General features: G+C 45.9%; 2 protein-coding genes across 12 annotated transcripts in view; one reads left to right on the top strand and one right to left on the bottom strand.

The window, feature by feature from the left end:
• Positions 1–1,173: 1,173 nt before the first annotated feature.
• On the bottom strand, positions 1,174–14,393 carry LOC115392504 (ELKS/Rab6-interacting/CAST family member 1). 9 transcript variants are annotated; one of them, XM_030097160.1, is made up of 21 exons: positions 14,112–14,393; positions 12,119–12,905; positions 11,844–12,032; positions 9,319–9,610; positions 9,092–9,219; positions 8,925–9,002; positions 8,679–8,834; positions 8,424–8,591; positions 8,159–8,326; positions 7,906–8,043; positions 7,666–7,806; positions 7,363–7,503; positions 6,352–6,545; positions 6,145–6,156; positions 5,480–5,615; positions 5,235–5,366; positions 3,669–3,829; positions 3,294–3,441; positions 3,072–3,167; positions 2,050–2,235; positions 1,175–1,924 (listed from the first exon to the last, which is right to left on the bottom strand). In XM_030097160.1, the coding sequence occupies exons 2-21, from the start codon at positions 12,662–12,664 to the stop codon at positions 1,787–1,789; spliced, it is 3,348 nt and encodes a 1,115-aa protein (XP_029953020.1). In that variant the 5' UTR covers positions 12,665–12,905; positions 14,112–14,393; the 3' UTR covers positions 1,175–1,786. The 9 variants fall into 9 exon arrangements, with proteins under 9 accessions (XP_029953017.1, XP_029953018.1, XP_029953019.1 ...); XM_030097162.1 differs by having other exon boundaries at positions 8,925–8,999; XM_030097157.1 differs by having other exon boundaries at positions 1,174–1,924; positions 8,424–8,834; positions 8,925–8,999.
• Positions 14,001–20,491, top strand: part of LOC115392500 (serine/threonine-protein kinase WNK1-like) — a 30,647-nt gene continuing 24,156 nt past the window's right edge. For 2 of the 3 annotated variants that reach the window (XM_030097149.1, XM_030097147.1), the window contains exons 1-2: positions 15,595–15,764; positions 18,188–19,434. In XM_030097149.1, the coding sequence (XP_029953009.1) occupies positions 18,640–19,434 (795 nt within the window). In that variant the 5' untranslated portion in view covers positions 15,595–15,764; positions 18,188–18,639. Of the gene's footprint in view, positions 14,012–15,594; positions 15,765–18,187; positions 19,435–20,491 lie in introns of those variants that run through there. The other variant, XM_030097148.1, reaches the window with a different exon arrangement.

Here is a 20,491-nt window from a genome sequence, read left to right as displayed (position 1 = left end):
AGGACACTTAAACTCCACGCTCATTTTTGTTCACGAGCGGTCCGCTCTTCAGATTCTGTGCAAACATTCAATGCATATCGATACAGTAAACATTTTATATATTTATATGTATTATATTCATATATATATTTATCTCTATAGAACATGACTTTCCGCAAGTTATGGCAGTACTGTCACAAACACACATTTTGTCCTTGGGAGACAAAATTAGACACAAAAAGACAAACTGCACTGCTTGGAACTTTTCAGAATTGTTTTTTTTTTTTTTGTCTTAATGAATGCACAACACCTTCCACTTAATCACCTTTATTCAGTCACTGTACGTGTTTTTAAGTACCACGTTATTTACAAACTGATCTTAAAAAGTCAAAAATCTGCTGAAAAGTGACTTTCGTTTTCCTGTAAATGTAGATGCACTTAGTAATTAAAAACCTCAGCCCTGAAGAGTTCAAAAAATTACAACGGAGGCATCACTTTGAAAGTGATCTGGAAAAATATAAAAAAGGTAGGGAGGGAGTGGGGAAATCGCTCGATTTCGGCGGCGATTCAGTCAAAGTAAAAGGTCAGGTGGGCTTTAAGTAACATCTTTAGAAACTTTGGATGAGTCTGGATGGTCGGCGGATCAGATTGGAGATTCTTACATCATGCCTTAGCACCAGTGTTACAGAGGAACATCGATCCCTGCTTTAGGTCCAGTACTGATCTCTGTGCATGCTCCAAGGCCACTAGAACGTTCTCAAAAGAAACATTGCATACCTCATAAACAAGTGGACGTCAAGTGTGCAAAACCATCTAAAAAATAACACATCACCAACAATAAAAGCTTTGTTTGTTGTTTTTCTTATTCTTTTCTCTCTCTTTGTTTTTTTTAAGTCCTCTCTCTCATCCATTGAGAACATAACTAAAATCTGATGTTTGATCATGAGTCAAAGGTCAGGCCTTGATCCCCCTCTAATGCCAGTGATCCAGTCACAGACCACACACACACACACACACACACACACACACACACACACACACACACACACACACACACACACACACACACACACACACACACACACACACACACACACACACACACACACACACACACACACACACACACACACACACACACACACACACACACACACACACACACACACACAACACACACACACACACACACACACACACACACACACACACACACACACACAAGTACCTTCAGCCTGACCTGAGCTCTCCGGACGGATCGACAGCTCAGGTCCACAATATGCTGCATTGACTGATTTATTTTTATTTTTTTTGGTTAAAAAGCATTATCTCATGAGCAGTAACGCTGACTAGGTTATAAAACGAGCGTCTGCACGGCTCTGTGAAGCGGCCTCTCTGGACTCCGCTCCTCCTCGCCCCCCTCCAGATGTAGCAGCTCCCCAGCTCTCCGGGGTGACGAGTGCCCTCCTGCCCTGTAGCCAGCCAGACCATTTAAATCGAGGGTGAAAGAGCGAGAAGGTATCTGTGCTTCATCTCAGGAGAAGAAGGTTGGCAGTAGACTCCAAGACTTTGTGCAGAGGTTTGCACATCTACATTAAATTTTATTTTCCGTTTACCAGTCCACATGCGAATCAGCCAGCTCAGGCTCTGGGACAGGAAAGCACTCGGGCCCTGAGAGTTTGTCGCAGGGTGGATGAGGGGGGGCACAGGAGGACCGGAGTCCCTCCCTTCCCGTCCAGGAGCCTTGTGTCGGGGTGGAGGTAGAGGCACCTGGGCCCAGCCGGGTTGCGTCTGAGGTTCAGAGTTGTCAGCACGACTCCTCCAGGGCGTTGACGACCTGCTCCAGGATGTCGGGGCAGTAGTCCGCGATCTGCTGGAGGACGGAGTTGGCATACTCCTGCAGCTCCCCGCTCTCCTTCTCACACACCTCCAGCTCTCGCTCCAGCTGCAACCAGGACAGAAAGATTCGGATTTTAAAGGTAATTCTCGATTATATTATATATATTCTAATACTCGGTTCCAGGTATGAGCTGCCGTGGTGTTCAGACGGAAATCGAGCCCTCCTTCTACCTGTTCGACACTCATCTTCTGGAGCTCCTTCTCCCAGTCGTCGGGGTCGCTGTGGTGGTAGTGAGAGGGCGGCGTGAGCTGGCTGAGGATGCTGGGGTCCCGGTCGTGGCAGAGGTCCGTGAGGTGGGCGATGTAGAGCTTCAGCTTGCTGCGGTTCTGAGACAGGGCGAGAAGAGGGGGGATCATCTGCGAAAGAGAGGAGAGTGTCAGAAATGTCAACGGAGGAAATGTTGCGATACAAGTTTTGATGGTGGGATAGAACGAAAGAACATGCAACACATTAAAAAAAAAAAATTCACAACAAATATTTCACTGAAAGGGGGGAGAAAAAAAAAATCACAACCATATTCATGCATGTATTCATGCATGTGAATCCATCACCGTCTCACATCAGAGCCAGCTTTCTGTACTGTAGATATTAAAGTTCACAATTCAATTTTGAGTTTTTTTTAAAGTGACTCATTACACCAAAGTTAAAACTGTGTGGCCCGCAATATGAGAAGCGAATTATTAGCATCAGCATGCAAAGCTGCAAAGCTTCAGATTGGGGTAAATACACAAAAAACACACACACACAAACGAAACACTGATCCCCAGCCACAAAAAAACAAAAAACATATGAGCCGGTACGATGGATCAGCGGCGGCGTGAGGTCAGACAAAGACGCGTTTGTCAGCATCACAATGAGACACGTGAAATGACAAAGTGGACGTCACGAACGAATGACAGATGAGAACATGTGCCGGTGATGCGACAAAGAGAGACGTGACGGCTCCGGGTCTTTCACACGAGCTCACCCTTCTGAACAAAATGGCTGAGAGAGAGGGGGGGAGGGCAAAAGACGGGCTACGCCCAGATACCCTCCTCATCATCCTGTTTAGCCACAACGTTAGCCGACCGCAGCGTTAGGAAGGAACATTCGGTTAGTAGGTAATACCAACAAGAAAGACGTTCAGCTCGCTCTGAGATAGGTTTTTCAGCTGAAGGAAAAGTGAGTGACGGCCGGTGGTTGGTGAGACTACCTGATCTGGAGAGGGCTTGTGATTGGTGTGATCAGGTGCAGTCTTCAGGTGATCGTCCTCGTAGTTATCCGCCATCAGCTTCATCCTGTTCTGAGTCTGTCAATCAAAGAGGGAAGGAGAAAAAGGTCACGGAGAACGCCATCGGATGTTGGTGGCCGCACGCCGTCGTCCGGACGCTGACTGAACAGCAGCAACACGTCGGTCTGGAGGTTTCTTCCTCACCTGCTGCTTGAGCTGCTGCACCAGTCGGTCCTTCTCCCGCTTCAGCTGAGACACCTCGTCCTGCGTCTTCTTCTTCTTCGAGGACGACAGCTCCAGTAGTGCAATGTTCGCGTCCTTCTCGCTGATCGCGGCCAGCAGCGCCTCCTGCCTGCCGGGTTGGAGAGACGGTTTACCCACAGGGTGAATTACTCGATGGTCATTTATAATTCAGTGCATATAACATCAGCCTGCCAGCTGGCGGACGCCAGAGCTGGATGACATTTTACAAGATTACGGAAGTGATCAATAATCCGGTGTCTGTGTCACCCTGCTCTGTGTGTGTGTGTGTGTGTGTGTGCGCGTGTGTGTGTGTGTGTGTGTGTGTGCGTCTCTTACTTCATTTCCAGCACCTCCTCCAGGTGTTTCCTGCGTTCAGCTCGCAGGGTTGTGAGGTGCGCTTCTTTCTCACACAGGGACTGCTGGGTGGAGGACAGCTTGGCCCTCATGGACTCCAGCTCCTGCTTCACCTTCTCCATGGCCCCCAGCAGCTCCTCCATCTGGGAACACACACACACACACCACAATCCATTGAAGATTCCATCAGTGAAAGAATTAAAAAAATAAATAAATAAATATCATCTGAGTAAAGTATTCTAGATCAAGAAACTCCAGGATCACATTTAATTCACCTGATATTCACATAAGTATGCACTTTAATCACAACTTGCGGAGCAAGAGTGAACGACTCCTTCACAATCACCGGTTTAAGTGTCATTTTGATGCATGACCAGACCACCACATGAGCATTATTTTACGAGCAAAGATCAGGTTTGAAAAAGAAATAAAATAATCAGGCTGGAAACAAAAGCAACACAAGGCCAATCCCTCCAGGAGCTTGTTGAATTCATTGCAGAGAAAACATTTTGTTTTGCAGCCAATTTCACATATGACACTGATGGATATGATAAATACAATAACTGCTGCAGTGTTTTTTTGTTTTTTTTTTTACTCAAGATTTTTTTTTTGTGTGTAACAAATTATTGATGACAATGTTGCAAAACAAATCAGCAGTAATCACTGCAGCTCTGAGACAATGTGACGACTGCAAAAGAACATGTAAGCATCTTTCTCTATGCGCATAAAGCCACCTGCTCGGGGATTTTCTTCTGCTGGTTTCACCCAACGTCAGAGGGTCCGTCCCCACTGCTGTGCAAAACTTTCGGCCACTTTTTAACTCTAGTGTGACCCTTCAGAACTACAACAGAACAGATGTTGTGTAACACCGGCGGGTGCGATGTGATGTTGCATGCATGTTTGTTTTTTTTTTCCAGCCGTTTTAAAGGAGAAAATTTGCACAACGTTTAATTTTTTAATTTAGCAAGAAAACCTCGATTCAAAGTTACAATTTTCTGGAGGGAGAGCTTCACGAAAAGATACAGTCCAACAACATTAGACTCAAATCCACCACAAACAGCCAAACTTTACTGGACAGCGCATTTGCAGGGTTGTTGCTCGCGACTGCGTGAACTTAAAAGAGTGTTGCTTTTATTGTGTCCACCCTCTCTGAGGCGGGGGGGGCTGCTCACTGATGGAGGTCACACATACTGGGCTCATACCTTAGACCACTTAATGTGGGCGAGGTTGGACTCATGCATTGGTTTGAGTGAGTGCTTCAGAGAGGCGGTGTGTAGCGGAGAGAGAACAAGAGAAAACGACAAGCAAAGATAAAAGAACTGAGGACGCAGGAGGAGGAGAACAGGGAGGAGGAGGAGGAGAGGAAGAACAACTCAACAGAGGCAGCAAAGAAGGTGATAAAAATCACACCAAGTGAAGGCGGCGTCTTTATCCGAGAATATACAAGTTTAGATACGCGTGTACTTGTGGCTTGAATAATACTGCTTTGTCATGCATGTGTGTGCGTGCGTGCATGCGTGCGTGTGTGTGTGTGTGAAGGCTCTGCACCTGTTTCTCCTGGTGTGATCTGGCAGCCTCCTCCTGTGCGAGCACCATCTCTCGCTCCGCCGTGATTTGAACGCTCTCCCTCAGGGCCTCCTCCAGCTCCTCGATGCGCTCCGACTTCTGCCGCAAAGTGTCCTGAAAGTGATAAAAGTGTTTTTTTTTTTTTTTTTTTTGCTTTAACTGGGCGAACGCGGGCCGGCCGTTCCCGCGGGGCGCGCACGTTCCCCCAGGAGAGGCGCATTCCTCACCTTCACCTGCTGGGAGTTCTCAGACAGGTTGTCCTCCCTCTTCCTGGCCTCCTCCATCAGTCGGGCGTTGCGGCTCTTCTCCACCTGCTCCTTGTGCTTCAGGGTCGCCACTTTTTTCGACTGGTCTTTCATTTGCCTGCAGGGAGTCCAGCAGACGCAGGAGGGCGCAGGGTTAACAATACTGTCACTAAAGAGTTAAGATAAAAAAAAAAATCCAGAAACAAGCCCTTTCCGTATCAATGCACTATGGCTCAGTTTTTGCCCCATTATGACTGTTTCAATCTCACTGCTATGAGGTGCTTCCCAGTCAAACATGAATATTCACACAGGAAAAAAAACCACCAGACTGCTCTTTCTTTAAATAAACTCGACAGCTGCATCTGCAGCTCAACTGACTGTCTTTGGTAAGTTTTTCAGACAGTCGGTCTTTGATTCAAGTCAGGGTGAAAAAGAAAAGAAGAAAAAAAATAAAATAAAATAAGAGGCCGATGTGGAAAAATGAGTCTAAGAAACAAAGAGTTCAATATGTCGGGACGAGACAATCCCTTGCGGCTCCACGCACTCTGAAGAGAGGTGCAGGCAAACCGAGGGGATGAAATGTGAGAGGGGAACAAAGAGAAAAGGATGTGACGGTCAGGGGGGAGGAGGAAAGTTTAAACACTAACCTGGAGGCCAAACTGATGGGAGGAGAGTTTTCCAGTGTAAAGATAAGAGAGCAATAGAGAGAAAAGCAGACTCAGACCAAGAAAACAAGCAAGGATCGAGAAGAATCGGCTCTGCTGTAACACTCTGGTGTTGGCAATTAGGAGAAGAGTGCTTCTCTTCACTGTGTTTGGATATTCAACAATACACGCGTCCATATCTCGACCCACCTCTCCAGCTCACTGATCTTCTTGTCCTTGTCGTTCTTTTCATTCTCCATTTCCCGCAGAATCTCCAGGAGGCGGTCGACCTCGGCCTGCGCCTTCCCAGAGTCCTCTCTGTGGCGGGCCACTTCCTGCTCGAGGTTTTTAATGCGCTCTGCCAGTTCGGTGTTGGCCTGAGCTTCCAGCGCCGCGTTCTGAGCCTGCCGGAGGAGGAGAAGCTGGTCAGGAATCGGCTCAGCAGCAACATTAGAAAGGAGCGGATTCGTTGTGGACGTAATTAAGAGCAAATCTGCACATATTTAATGATGTCCGAGAGCTTTAAATACCACAGAAAGCAACATTACAACTACAGATGTAAAGAATATCTTTTACTGTAATTTGATATTTGAGAAAATGTTTTTGTTTTGGAAAAATAAATCTGTCACTGGGCTAAGAAACTTTTATGTGTCTAGAATTCCTAAAACAGACAACAAATTCAGATTCTGTAAGATTGGCTTATCTTCAAACCTCAAGCTATTTCAGAGACATTCCTTCTACATGCTTCACTTCCTTTCAGTTTCTTGAATGAGGAAGTTGTGAAATTGATCTTATTCTTAAAAAAAAAAAAAAAAAGACACTTTTTTGTTTCTGCATTGAATAAATTAGGAAACCAGGATGCCGACTTGCCACTGGTAATTTGAACTCAACATTTAGCTGCAGCATTTTTTTCAGATAAAGCTCAATTCTCACAAATAACGTAAACTTGTACAGGCATTTTTTGGTGAAAACAAAATAAGAAAGGAATGTTCTTCCTGGTTTTCCACAATCAATTTCTTTAGCTTCCAGACAGCCACCATCAGAGCTCAAAAAAAACAAATTAAAGTTCAAGTTCAAGTTTCTAAACTTGCTGACCGCTGTGCTTTTCCAAACCCAAAAAGTCATTTAACAGAGCAAACATTAACAGAAAAACCATAACGGAAGAAATATCAACATCACCATGATGACCTGTAGAGGTTTACTGAGGTTGAAATATCTCACTCTTTTAAGGTGGTTCTCCAGTTTGAGGCACTCCTCTCTCTTCTGCTCCAAGGTGATTTCTAGACTCTTGAGTTTGGAATCTTTCTTCAGCCCCGAGGAGGCCAGAGAGGATGCGTGCTCCTTCAGGTCCAACAGAGAGGTCTAGGCACACAAACACAAACACAAACACACACAAATAAACAAGCACAGATGAATGAGTTCCATCTTAATAAACTAACACGGCACCAGAGTGAGAAAAAAAAAAACAAAAAGATAAGAATCACAGCAGACAGGAGTTTGCCAACAGCTGTGACTGTTTCTCACCTCTCTGTCTGACAGGTCTCCCTGCAGTAAACTCAGTCTCTCCTTCAGCTCCTTCAGGTCCTTCTTGTTCCGGTCAAGCTCCTCCGTCTTCTCCCGGTCGTCTCGGTCTCGCTGCTCCTTTAGACGCTCGATGATGCGCTCCTGCAGAGGTGTGGAGGAAACGATCACACAAGGTTCCTTCATGGAGGTAACTGAACTACGGTGGATACACCAAAACTCTTTATGTCGTTGTATTTTCACCTTTTCCGCAAGAGACTCTTCTAGTGTGGTGAGAGCAGTGTCGGTGTTGGAGGTGTCCGCCTGCAGGGACTTCACTCTCTCCTTCAGGCTGCTCATCTGCTTCTCTTTGTCCCTCAGCTGCTCCTGCAGGTTCTCAATCTGCAGCAAGCACAGCGATCACCAGGGGAAAGAAAACAAGCCTCCGCACTTCAGAAATAGTTCACAAACACAATCCCCACACGGGTCTTGAGGATAACACTTGGCTGTTTTTAACCTTCTTTTGTAGCACGTTGACTTTGCGCTCCTTAACCTCCAGCATGTCCTTGAGATCGTGAATTTCCCCGTTGAGGGTTCCCTTCTCTTCGGACATCTCTTGGATCTGCTTGCTCTTCTTGTTGAGCGTCGCTTCCTTCTCCTCCAGGCGGAGACGCAAAGCGTCCACCTGGTCAGGAAAGGGCGAACAACTTTAAACCGTCTGTCCGATTGTTCCACCAAAAGCACCTGCTGATCTCAGCTTTCCATTTAGCACCGACACGCACCTCTGTCTGCAGGATGGCGGCACGCTGCTCTTTGGCGGTGAGGGACTCCTTCAGGACTTCGATGTGCTGCTTGCTGTCTGAGAACTGGTTGGTGAGCGTCTCCAGTTTAGTCTGCAGCCCGAGCAGCTCCGTGTCTTTCCTGGAGAGGTCCTGCTTCACCTGTTCCATCTGAGAACGGCAAATGAGAGAGGATGGGGATTTATGTTTGACATTTAGCTGCTCGGCAGACTCGACCGTGGCCCCGCTGCCTCTCACCTTGTTCTTCATGAACTTGGTGTGACTGCGGTACACCTCCATCTGCTTCATCTCCTCTTGACGCTCCTCGCAGCTGAGGAGACCGTTAGACTTCATCATCAGGAGCTCCTCCTCCATGTCCCTCAGGCTCCGCTCCATTGAGTTGATTTTTGCGTCCTGGGTGTGTTAATACACAAAGCACGATGTGACCAAACACCTCAAAAAACACACACACACACACGCAAACTTCTATCTGCACACACTGACCTTCATGTCGATGACGGTCTGCAGAGCCTTGGTCTTGGTGGACTCGGGGGTTCCTTCGTATCGGCGGTGCAGCTCCTGCTGGATCAGACGTGAAGCACATTTCAGGAATGTTCAGTTACGCGTCAAACAGATGAAGAAGGAAAGTAACATGATTAAGAGGGAGATACCTCTCTTAGTGCGGTTATCTCTCGGTCTCTCTGGTCCAGTAAACTCTCCAGGTGATGCCGGTGCATCTCTGCATCGGCCAGCCTCCTGGTCCTCTCCTGGTCTTCCTCCGACGCCTTGGCAGATGGCCCTGACACACAAAGCAAACCACCTCTGTCAACATGACAAAGCACGTGCAAAAGCATTTTAAAAAAATCTATATCAATGAGTCTCTGTTGGGTAAATGCACCTTTACTCTGCAGCATCTCCAGAAGTTTTTTGATGGACTCGTCTCGGGCTCCAAGAGTTTGTTTCTGCGTATCGATCCTGAGCTCCATCTCCTCCAGGGTCTTCCTCAGCAGGAAGAGCTCTTTTGCCTGCCTCTCGTGCTCGCCGTGCAGCCGGCGGTAGTTCTCCTCCGTGGGCTCGGACGTCAGGGCGAGGTCCCTCCCTTGGCTGGCGGGGTCTTGCTGGAGCAGTTGGTTCAGGTCCCTCTGGATCCTCAGCTCATCCTGAAGAGCCTGAACAGTCATCTGGAGATGCTGGAGGCAAAGAGGAGACGCACGTTTTTTTGCAGACTTTTCTTAAAAAATATGATTAACGCTGAGGAAGATGACCTGAAATGTGCATCGATCCCGCGGCTGATGAACAGACTCCAGGACCCCGGCAGCAGATTGTGTTACGTCTTGTAAAAATCAGCTTCTAATCATGACTAAACATGCATAAATGTCTTGACTGGCAACAGGCGGTGCTTTGTATACAGTGTTACATTTCATGCCCGGAGAAATACAAGCGGTGAAACACAATCGGTCCAGTATAGTATTGCATTGTGTGCGGCATCTGACGCCACGGACACTTGGCAGGGCTACGATGAGACAGTAACACAAGGCTGTGTTACACTCTGCTCTGAACCAGCTGTGAGCGTTTTCAGACGACAGAACAAAGGGAGAAGTCAGTGTCTGCCTTGGTTTCTCCCCGTCCTCCGCCTCCTGCCCCCCCCCCTTCCTTTGTCGCCCTCTCCACCAGCTCGCACTGCTCTCTCCTCCTCGAACACACTGTTCAGCTACCTTGCCTGCTCTCGCCTCATCTCCTCCCTCTTACACTCTCACCTCTCCTCTCACTAACAGTCCCTTTCCATCACCCTTCTCCACCCCGTGACTAAGGCTGACTCACTGCTGTGACTGCGCCGATCCGCACAAACACACACACACACACACACACAAACACACTCTTCCGCCTTCCTCAACCCCCATGTTCTCACTCTCTCTGCCCGAGGAGAGACAACAGTCAGGTGTCTGAGCTGAGAAAGCACTAAACAGAGGAGATATGATGCACTGACTACACTGAACCATATGCCGAGTCACAATTCGGGATGACGCCGAGCTCCATGAATCAAGACTTTGTCCTCAGCACAGGTTCAAATGTACAGAAGTTAAAACAAGTCATGACAAAACTTTTGATGTCTCTATATTAAAAAAAAATGGGGCAGGCATCAACATCATACATAATACTACACATTCGCTACAGCAACTCGAAGTGCTGCAGCCTAAACCAGCTGAAACATACATGCAGATGAACCTCCATACAGTCAGGGCAATGCAGTTTCTCTAAAGCTATAATCATCCAAATGCCTCAGAGGCTGTGTGTGTGTGTGTGTGTGTGTGTGTGTGTGTGTGTGTGTGTGTGTGTGTGTCCATGCTTTGCACAGCATGTGTGCCAGCGAAGGAGGAGGAGGAGGCAGATGTATGAAAGCAGACATCTTTAAATTAAAGCACCCGCTGATTAGCCCCGCTCTAGTCAGGCATTACTGGGAATTAGTCCAGAGTGTGATTCTGTGACTCAGCAGGAGTGAAAACAGTAAATTATACAGGTCTGCCCATCCATTAAGAATCGCACTGAAACAAAGACGATTTCTCCTCATTAATGAAACCCAATTCTCTCAAGTTCTACACAGTGCAAGACCTCGTTCCTATTTAGCCTGTTACATTTGTTAAATACATACTTGATTAACGATGAAAAGGTGGCAACTTGCATTATTGTATGTCAGGAAATATTAAGTAGGAGCAATTAGCACAACATTGACACAAAGCTAGAGAAATTAAAAACCATTGCAGCTGTACCATCAGGATAACTCATTGGATTAATAGAAATAAATACACTTGATGATGAAATGCTATGTTATATGCCTGATTTAACAAAAAGGTGCAAGGTTCCGAGACTAAAACAGAAAATGTCACGAGACAGAATAAGAAATTTGATAAAATCTCAGTTAAAACCTTTCAAAGACATCAGCTCCATCAGTCAAGGCCTGTAATTTATAGTGTCATTTTTTTTCCTTCAATATTAACATGGATTTTGCTTAAAAAGTCACTTCTTTATTACTACAACCTGTGACTAAGTGCTTATCTTTCTTTTCATTTCTCTGAGGTTGTACGACTGCACGTCTACCGGCTTCTAAATTAGCTTTCTCTGCATTTTTTCCCCCCTCCCTATTCTCCACATCCAGGCCGCTCTCAAACATACAGAGATGCTAATACAGCCATTAGACTTACACGCTCTTTCATCTGCTAAGCATGAGCATACAGCTGCATATAAGAGGATTAACTAGATGTTCAAAAACTGCTCCTAACCTATGCAGAGAGAATAGAACGAGAACCACATTCAGACTAAAGCTGACACTTTGAGTCGGTGAAGCGCATTTCTCTGCTCAAGTACATTCAGCATCTGCAGGAAAGTAAGTCGACACACTCTGAAGAAAACCTGGGAAATGCTCACCTGCGCTTCGTCCTGAATAACACGGTATTGCTCCTTCCAAACCGTGATTTTGGAAACCTCGTCCTTCCTGAGCGCTCGCTCCTTTTTCAGCTCGGGACTCCAGAAGGTTTTGATGGAGTTCATGGAAGAGCTGAGCTTGCTCTCCTTGACCTCCACCTCTCGCCGCAACATCTCGTTCTCGCGCAAAACCTGGAGAAACCGGAAAAACAGGCATAAATATTCAGTCGGCCGAACCTTCAAAGGCTTCTTCAACAAGTCTACAATTTGCCAAATACCTCTTTCAGTTGAGCCTGCAGGTCAAGGATGGTGTTGTCTCTGGCCTGCCTTAAAGAGTGGGGCACCGTGGAGGCCATGTGGTGGTCTCCAAACGCCAGAGCGTCGCCTGCCATCATGCCTGCTGGCAGCACAGCATTAGCAGGCACTGAGGTGGAGATATTGGGAGTGCTGGCGGCTACGACTCCACTGCTGCTACCTCTGGAACCGTACGTCACCCTCTGCCTCCCCATCGTCGTCACTGTCCCGCCACTCTTTGGAAGGTGGTCTCCCGCCATGGCGACTTCGTTATCGCTCAGGTACATCGGCCCCGAGGTGGCGTACGCAGCGTTGAGGGACTGGATGTTCTCCATGGAGAGGGTCTTGCCTCCCGCACCTCCGGGTCCTCCTCCGCTGCCTCCGGTGCTGTTGGTGCGACGGTGTCCCATCCGGGGCGAGCGAGGGAGGCGGGGGGAACGGCCGGACCCCTGGCTGCCGGTCCCGCCTGCATCCCTCCCCGCGCTGTGATTGGCATCCCCCCTGCCGACGGAGCGGGCGCTACCGTACATCTTCCGCTGGGACAGGTGACAGAAGCTGACAGCTGAAGTGACCTAGCACGCCGACGTCTCTCTGACTCCCACAGATAGCGTGAATACTGTGTGCCGGGGATCCTGCTTCAACTGGGCACAGCGGGCACAATGATCATGATACACCAGAGGTCCGATTCTCTCCACTTTCAGAGCCAGACGACACTAACAGATTTTTCTCTTCTGACGGGAGTAATCCAGCTCTGCAGACGCTGACATCAATCTGAAAAGAGAACACAGCCGAGCTTTAAAACTGGGCAACAATAGCACACAAAAGCTGCTGTTGTAAACAATAAAGCAACTGAATGCACGTCAAGTCAGTGAAGCAGGACTAAAACTAGTTTTTCCACCAACAATAAAACGGAGGCAGAACTCTGAATTCATCTTATGAACTGTGATTTAGCTTTATCCCATTAACTGCTTCCAGTTTTATCATTTCGTTTGGATCTATTTACTTAAATTATCCAGTTGGTGTGTTGTTAAGTAACACTGATTTCTTTTCTTGCTTGAATCTTCTCATCAGTTCATTTTGAGGGTGAGTGTGGTTCACCGAGTTACCTTGAATAACCCTGCAGTACACAGACAGCTAAGATAACGGTATGAATTTTAACACGTTTACACCCATAATACATCATCCGCAGTGTAATAAAAGCTTTACAACAAAAGCATTCAGAAGTTTAGTGACTAGTAGATTTCGAGTCGTCTGCAATAAAATACAAATTTGATTGCGGCACACTCAGTCCCACTCTTTCGGTCGAAACGCAGGTATTTAATGCTGGAAATGATTTGTGGATCGTCGTGAATAGGCTCTTTTGTTTGACACTGTTCTGGTGTGTGTGGAGTAAATACCCTGCACAGTTATTCAACTTGAGTCTGCGTGGCCTTGCTAGCAGCTAATGGCACCGGCTAACAGCACAGGCTTGCATTCCTGCTGCCTCTCTGCTCACCGCTACACTCCTCTCTAACCTTTGTGCGATGGCTCACACTGTCTGTAAAATAGACTGTGAATTCCTGAATCCTCTGTACATTGTGCTGACTCTAAGGATTAAAACTAGCAAGGGAGGGAAATGGGAATTGTCCATGGTGGACGTTGTGAGGGGGGAAAAAAATCCCCAAGATATGAGGAAAAAAATTACAATAAAATGAATAATAAGCACACGAATGGATGGATAGATGTTTGATGTGGTCGGTTCGGGCTGTGCCGAGTGAGAATATGTGTTATTTAACCGGGATTAAAGCGTTTTCCACAATCCTGCCGACACCGTACAGCGTCTGCTTTGGAGACACCCATATCAAACCATATCCATTTTCCTCCCTCTGTGCTCTGCCGTTTCTGCTTTCAAGCTCCGGGTTTCCTCGTTCACATGTCCACACACACACCTTCAGCGATCATTAGGCGGATCAAACACACTCCTGACCTTAAACTCACCGTTACACACGGAGACTAGTCCATCCGATTTATGTGGTCAAGCGGAATACCCTGTTTTTCCTCGCTAACACAAAAGCCAGTGGGGTATACATAGATATAAAAAAAAATCCTTCCAAACAAACTACCTTTCACGTTGTCTGCTGCAGCTCCAATCGGCGCCAGCACTGAATCTTCAACCAGACGGAAATCGGGTGCAAAAGCGGGCATTTCACGTTTAGAAGCTGGATAAACGTGTATCTGATTTTGCCATCTTTTCGCCAGCAGGAGCAGCGGCTCAGGAGAGCCAGGGCGCCTCAGTGACGTCAAGCCTCCGCTGCGCGTGCACGACCGCCTTCGTCGCCACGCTTTAAATTTTAAATGCGCGGTCACGACCTGGGGGTGGAGAAAGGAAGGTGCGGAGCTACACCTGCATTTTTGTCGTAAAGACAAAGCTTCACTGCAAACATAAAACTATGTGGTCAGCTGGGGGGTGAATGCAATGCAAGAATCTGCAAATCGAGTAAGACTGAAAGTTTGCATCCTTGAAATTCAGCAGATCCCCTCCTGATCTCACAGTCACGCCATTAATGTAAATGTTCATCTTCTCTGACAAAAAAAATGCTTTCATGATTCAGTGTTTCATTTAAAATAGGTTTGGCATTAATTTGTAAGTCAATAAATTCCAGCAGGGGGCAGTGTTTACTAGTGAATTAAGGCTGGGTCGATGGTGTCGGGATTTTTTTTCCACAAAATTTAAAAACTAAGACTAATATATTGTATGACCATGTCATTTTGCCTACGACTCATCACTATTATTAGATAAAATATTGATATTTTGGTATGTATTATCTGAAATAAGATACATGATTAGGCAATTCTTCTATTATGCTTGCATGTGAGGAACTTCCTAATGTTCTTAGGTGAACCACCAGAAGTTTTATAAATGAGGGATATTCTCCTTTCCGTGCACAGCTTAACAGCTGCAATCAGTGTCATCCTATTTTCACTCCTCGTTGATCGCTGTTTACTTGTGACAGTTTGCTTAATCCACCCATCCATTCAGCTTTTACGCATGATTTATCCAGTGAATGCCATTGGTGATTACAGCCAAGAGAGGTAAAAAGCACGTACACTGTGGATTGTTCACCAGCTTAGTAATAAGTAAGGAGCAAGTCCATACAACACACAAGTCCTGTCTTTGAGTGTGTGCGTGTGTGTGTGTGTGTGTGTGTGTGTGTGTGTGTGTGTGTGTGTGTGTGTGTGTGTGTGTGTGTGTTGAAGTTGGGTGTGATTGATTTGAGGTGCAGCATGACTGAAGTATGACTTGTCCACTTTTATTGTCATGTGTCTTACCTCTGTGTGTGTGTGTGTGTGTGTGTGTGTGTGTGTGTGTGTGTGTGTGTGTGTGTGTGTGTGTGTGTGTGTGTCACGGTTATGAGGTCATCGCTGAGCGGCGCAGGCGCTTTAACAAAAGCCGTTTCTTCATCAATCTGAAGCGAACTGCGCCGCTGCCTGTTTGAAAGCGTCACAGAAGCCCGCACCGCAGCGTTCGCTAAACAGAACCCTATCGGGCCTGTCGCCTCCATACTCGTCTTGTTTCATATCTTTGAGGACGGATACACGTTTGGATATCTTTTTTTCCAGCGTCGCTGGTGTTGTGGACACGATATCGAGGTACGTCTCTGCCGGTTAGCTGTTAGCTAAAGCGGAATGACCACCGGAGAGCACAGGACGTCGGCGTCAGGTTGTGAAACACAGACGCATTTCGCTCAATCAAATGTGGTGCTTCCAGTTTTAATATGGATACCGGACTTCAACAAGCAGTTCAAATGTCCATTGTCAACTGCGTAATAACAACAAACGACCGCGAGTGTTGTCGCTTGCAGAGAGCGTTTAATTGAATGTGGACAACCTGGAGGACGCCAGTGAAGTTAGCCTCCGTACGGGAGTTACGAGGACCCACATGATAGAAAACTGTTTAAAGACTCCTCTAAATGCGGTAATGAACTGTCAGACGGTTTGTGTATATCTGTTCGACTTCTTATACCACATATTTTTGCCTGAAACGGAGACACTACTGACTAGACTATTAAATCAGATCGTCAACAAATCACTTCTCAATGCACAACGTACGAGAGGCCGCCCCACACTGACATTCTGACTGTTATTCTTTATCTAAATGTAGATCTGACGAACTTTAAGGCTGAAGATCTGTCAAATCTTTTCTGTTCGTACCAGAGGATACAAACCCAGTTTCAGACATTGCTGATATTTGATTTATAACATTTCAATCTTTGACATGCGTGACATTCGTCAGGAAGCTGTCAGATCTGAAGTGGACTAATCTGTTGGCCCAAAGTTTTTGAAGACGTGAAATCCCTGTTGACTGTGTGACCACGCTTAGACTCGGAAGTTGCCACACTCAAAACCTCAAACCTCAAATCATGAATGTTGAAGGTTTGATTTTGTCTTTCTAATCTGAAAAAAAGAGGACAGTTTACATTGTTCCCTCGTGTGGGGAGCATTCAATCTAGCAATTGTTTATATCCTGATCTAGTTAGTTGTCACGTGTTTGTATTGTACAACAAAAAGTACATTACACCTGTATGTTTTGTTTTTCTAAACCAGAGTAAGTTTTGGCCTCTCTGAGACCCTCCTGTCCAGACATGACGAAAATTAGTAAATCTATCCGTCTTTAAAAAAAAAAAAATCACGGATTTCAATTCGCTTTTAACGTTTTGCTCCTGTTTTGTTATAATATTGCCCATAATCTTACCATGTAATGTGAAATCAAAGCCCTGAATCGGAGGCTAACTTCAAACGTGGAGGCTGAAGTGATCCGCCTCTTTAGGCCATTAGACCCGCCTGGCTAACGTTAGCTTGATGGGCAGCTCACTAAACCGGCGGCTCACCGGGCCTGCTATCCGGTGTGATGCTAAATCACCCAATGGAAGAAACAATCTCGATGAACTTTAGAATTAATTTCGGGAATGGAAGAGTAAAGATACATCGGACGCGTCTTTAGTAGAAATGGCTATCATGATAAGCAAGGCCAGCGAGGGGGGCGGAACACATTTTTAAAATGTGAGACGCGGAAATTAGTCATCCCTGGTTATCGTTTCCCTGTTGGGGGATGAGCCAACCGCCAGCTAACTAGCTGCGAGCTAGCTCGGTGCTCGTTAGCGGGCTAACAAAGAGCCGCTGCTCCTCCTTGCTTTGTAACGCCGAACTCGATTTTTTTTCGCTTCAAATAGGCGTAGGGACATTTATATACCAGCGAAGACATTGGTATGTAATAATCGTGTGTTTGTACATGCCTACACGGTCAAATCGCGCAGCTGATTAATTTATGTGGGTCGTTATTGCAGCTCTCGTTATCCGGTGTGGTTCTTTCATTATGGTTGCTGATAATGGCTGCAGCCAGGGCTGGACAGAGATGAATAATAAGTAACAAGCTTAGCATTGCAGTTTTGCATGATCAAAGCAGTACTAAAAGGGCTGCAATAAAAACCGTTCCCTCTGTTACTCCCATATGGAATGTCACTGATGGTTTACAGCCAGAATTAAATGTCTGTTTTGCAGCTTTAAAGGATGGGGTTCGACGCTCGTATAACAATGCACTAATCTAATTTATTCAGCCCATATTCGCAAATCCAACCCAAAAACATAATCATTTAATCTGCCGGCCAACGATGTTCTTTGAATTTGTACCACATCTCTTAGTGTAAGAATTATTTCATGTGTTTGATTATGTTGTTTAGGTCATGGCCGGAAAATCCTGCTTTAGAGGTGGACATGTGTTCTACATGACATTTAATTAGACACAGTATTGGAGAGACAGAACTTGAATGACAGAATGAAGCTATATAATCACACAATAGTGTAGTAATTAAGATAATTTCACTATCAGTTTTCAGTTCTTTAAATATATACTCTGTTTAAACTGACCATAGTAATGTTATGAACATTTGTGTTTACTGTCAACTATATTCACAAACCCGGAGCTGGTTTGTTTCATGTCTTGTCGGCATTTGATATAATATGGGTTACTTTGTGAAACACATCATCATGCTTGTGTTTTCTGTTTTCTCTTGCAGTGACACGGATTGAATCCAAACTGTCCAGCCTGCCTTTTCCTGCACCAGAGTGCTTATTGCCAGTACCTGTTGTAGGCTCTGCATGCTTGTTCCCCTCCAGTGATTCCTTATGCTTGATCGAAGCAGCACCCTGTGTCTTACAGGATGGATGGTGTGGACTTAAAGAGACTTGTGTGTCAACATCAGCACTCTGCATTCTGCTGTGGTGTTCAGTCTTTTTCCATTTATGAGAGAACACCTCCCATCCTACTACTTCAGTCCCCACACTATAAATATAAAGACTGTCTCTGAGCAGGAAAAAAAGACAGCCGCTGATCAAAGTCCTCGCTCTCTCTATCTTTCTTTCTTTTTAAAGCACAGATAGACCCCCCAGAAGCCTTTTGGGCCGACATGGAATTATTATTTTTTTAAATTTTCAGATATTGTACCCCCTTACTTGTGTGGGTGGTGGGATGTCGGAAAAGCCAGACGACAAAATGGTGAAGTTCCTGGCCCCCCCCCAGAAAAGTCGGAACGGCCCCAGTTCCGGTTCGGATTCGATGGTGAGTGAGGGTCGGCCTGCAGAAGTCAGTCGCCGGCATCACACCATGGAGCGAGATCGATGTAACGCTGAACATCGTTTTTTACGCCGTAGTGTCATCAGCGATTCCAATGCCACCGCGTTGGCCCTCCCTTTACCTAGCAAAATCCCCATCCCTGTACCGCAACCAGTCCAGCAACGGGAATCTGTCCCCCTGCGCCAAACGGCTGTTAGTACACACTTACAGAAGACTGAACCCAGTTTACCTAAGAATGAAAAGTCTGCGAGCAGTGGAAGACAGAGAGAAGAGGGGAAGGATAATGAAAAAGACAAGGTGAATGTAGTGCCTTCAGAGCAAGAGCCTGCTGTCGCTCAAGATAGCTATGATGGAGAGGTGTTGGTAGCTACCCACACTGTAACACGCTTAGGAACGGAACTGCCAAGTCAAACAGGACCTGAAAGAATCGCTGAGGCAAAGGGACATCCAGAAGAAGAGGGGGAGGAAGAAGATAAGGATTCTGCCAAAGCGCGCGCAGAGGCAGAGCAGAGGGAGGCTGAGAAACGAGTTCAAGAGGACATCGAGGAGGCAGAGACCAAGGCAGTGGGAACATCACCTGATGGTCGATTCCTGAAGTTCGATATAGAAATCGGCCGTGGCTCCTTCAAGACTGTCTACAAGGGCTTGGATACCGAAACCACTGTGGAGGTGGCCTGGTGTGAGCTGCAGGTAATATTTGTTTTACATGCCTTCATTCTCTTGTAGAAATTCGAATCCTTCAAACTCATTCAAGAAATCAATTAGGGTGACCTCAGGAGTAAATTTTGCTTATATTATTCTTCATTTTATGGATAACAGCCAGCTCAAAACATTGCATGAATTCAAGTTTCGTTTATCTCTGTACACCTATCATCAAAACGAGAGTTAAACTTGACATTTTGCCATCTGCAGCCTTGACAGTGTGGCCTCGAGTGACAGTAAAAGCTAAAGGTGCCAAGATTACCGTAAGACATTGGCAAATTATGGGGCATTGTTGGAACTTGTTTAATGGGTGGTTATAACTTTATGAGTTGTGCTTGACACAGGCGATGACCATAAACAAGATTTGAAGTTAGACATTAAAGTGGCAGTGTGCAGAGTTGATACTTGACATTAGGTTTTTCCATCTGTTTAATTTATTAATCAGTTTGCAAAACCAGGATTGTAGATGGTAAAACTGAGAAATGTTTTATCTGAAAAAAAAAACACATTATTTTGTATTCTCATTAAGAATTACATCTTACCTAAAATGTACAAAAACCATGAAAGTTTGACTTATTGACCTTTCAGTTTCAGAGGCCATAGCTGGATGAATCACATGTTTGATTTAGAAAATCTCATATCTATGATCTGCAGAATTTGAACTTTGTTCTTCTTTTTTTCCAACATTAGTTTAAATCTCAGAGTCCCTTTAAAAAAGAAAAAAAAAAAACGTAGTTGCGTCTGCCTCATTATAGCAGCTATATGGCCCACAGCAGAGTTTGACCTCATTCACCACATGAATGTGTGCTTTTACTGTCACGCTTTCACCCAGTCCTGAATGCAATAGGCCTCACCCGGCAACAGATAGGAGCGCAGCTACGCATGCACACTGGTTTTAGAACAATGTGAAGATTACAGACACGTGCCCTTCCCCCCTCTCACGCAGGCCAAACCATGCGCATGCTCCGTGCTTTACTGCTCTCAATGCTTGTGTGAATGCAAAATGGGTCACATTCCTCACAGAGGAATCTCCTGTGTGAAGCAC

Source organism: Salarias fasciatus, chromosome 7 (genome assembly GCF_902148845.1).
Source record: "Salarias fasciatus chromosome 7, fSalaFa1.1, whole genome shotgun sequence".
Taxonomy (NCBI): Eukaryota; Metazoa; Chordata; class Actinopteri; order Blenniiformes; family Blenniidae; genus Salarias; species Salarias fasciatus.
This window is presented reverse-complemented; position numbering and strand designations above follow the sequence as displayed.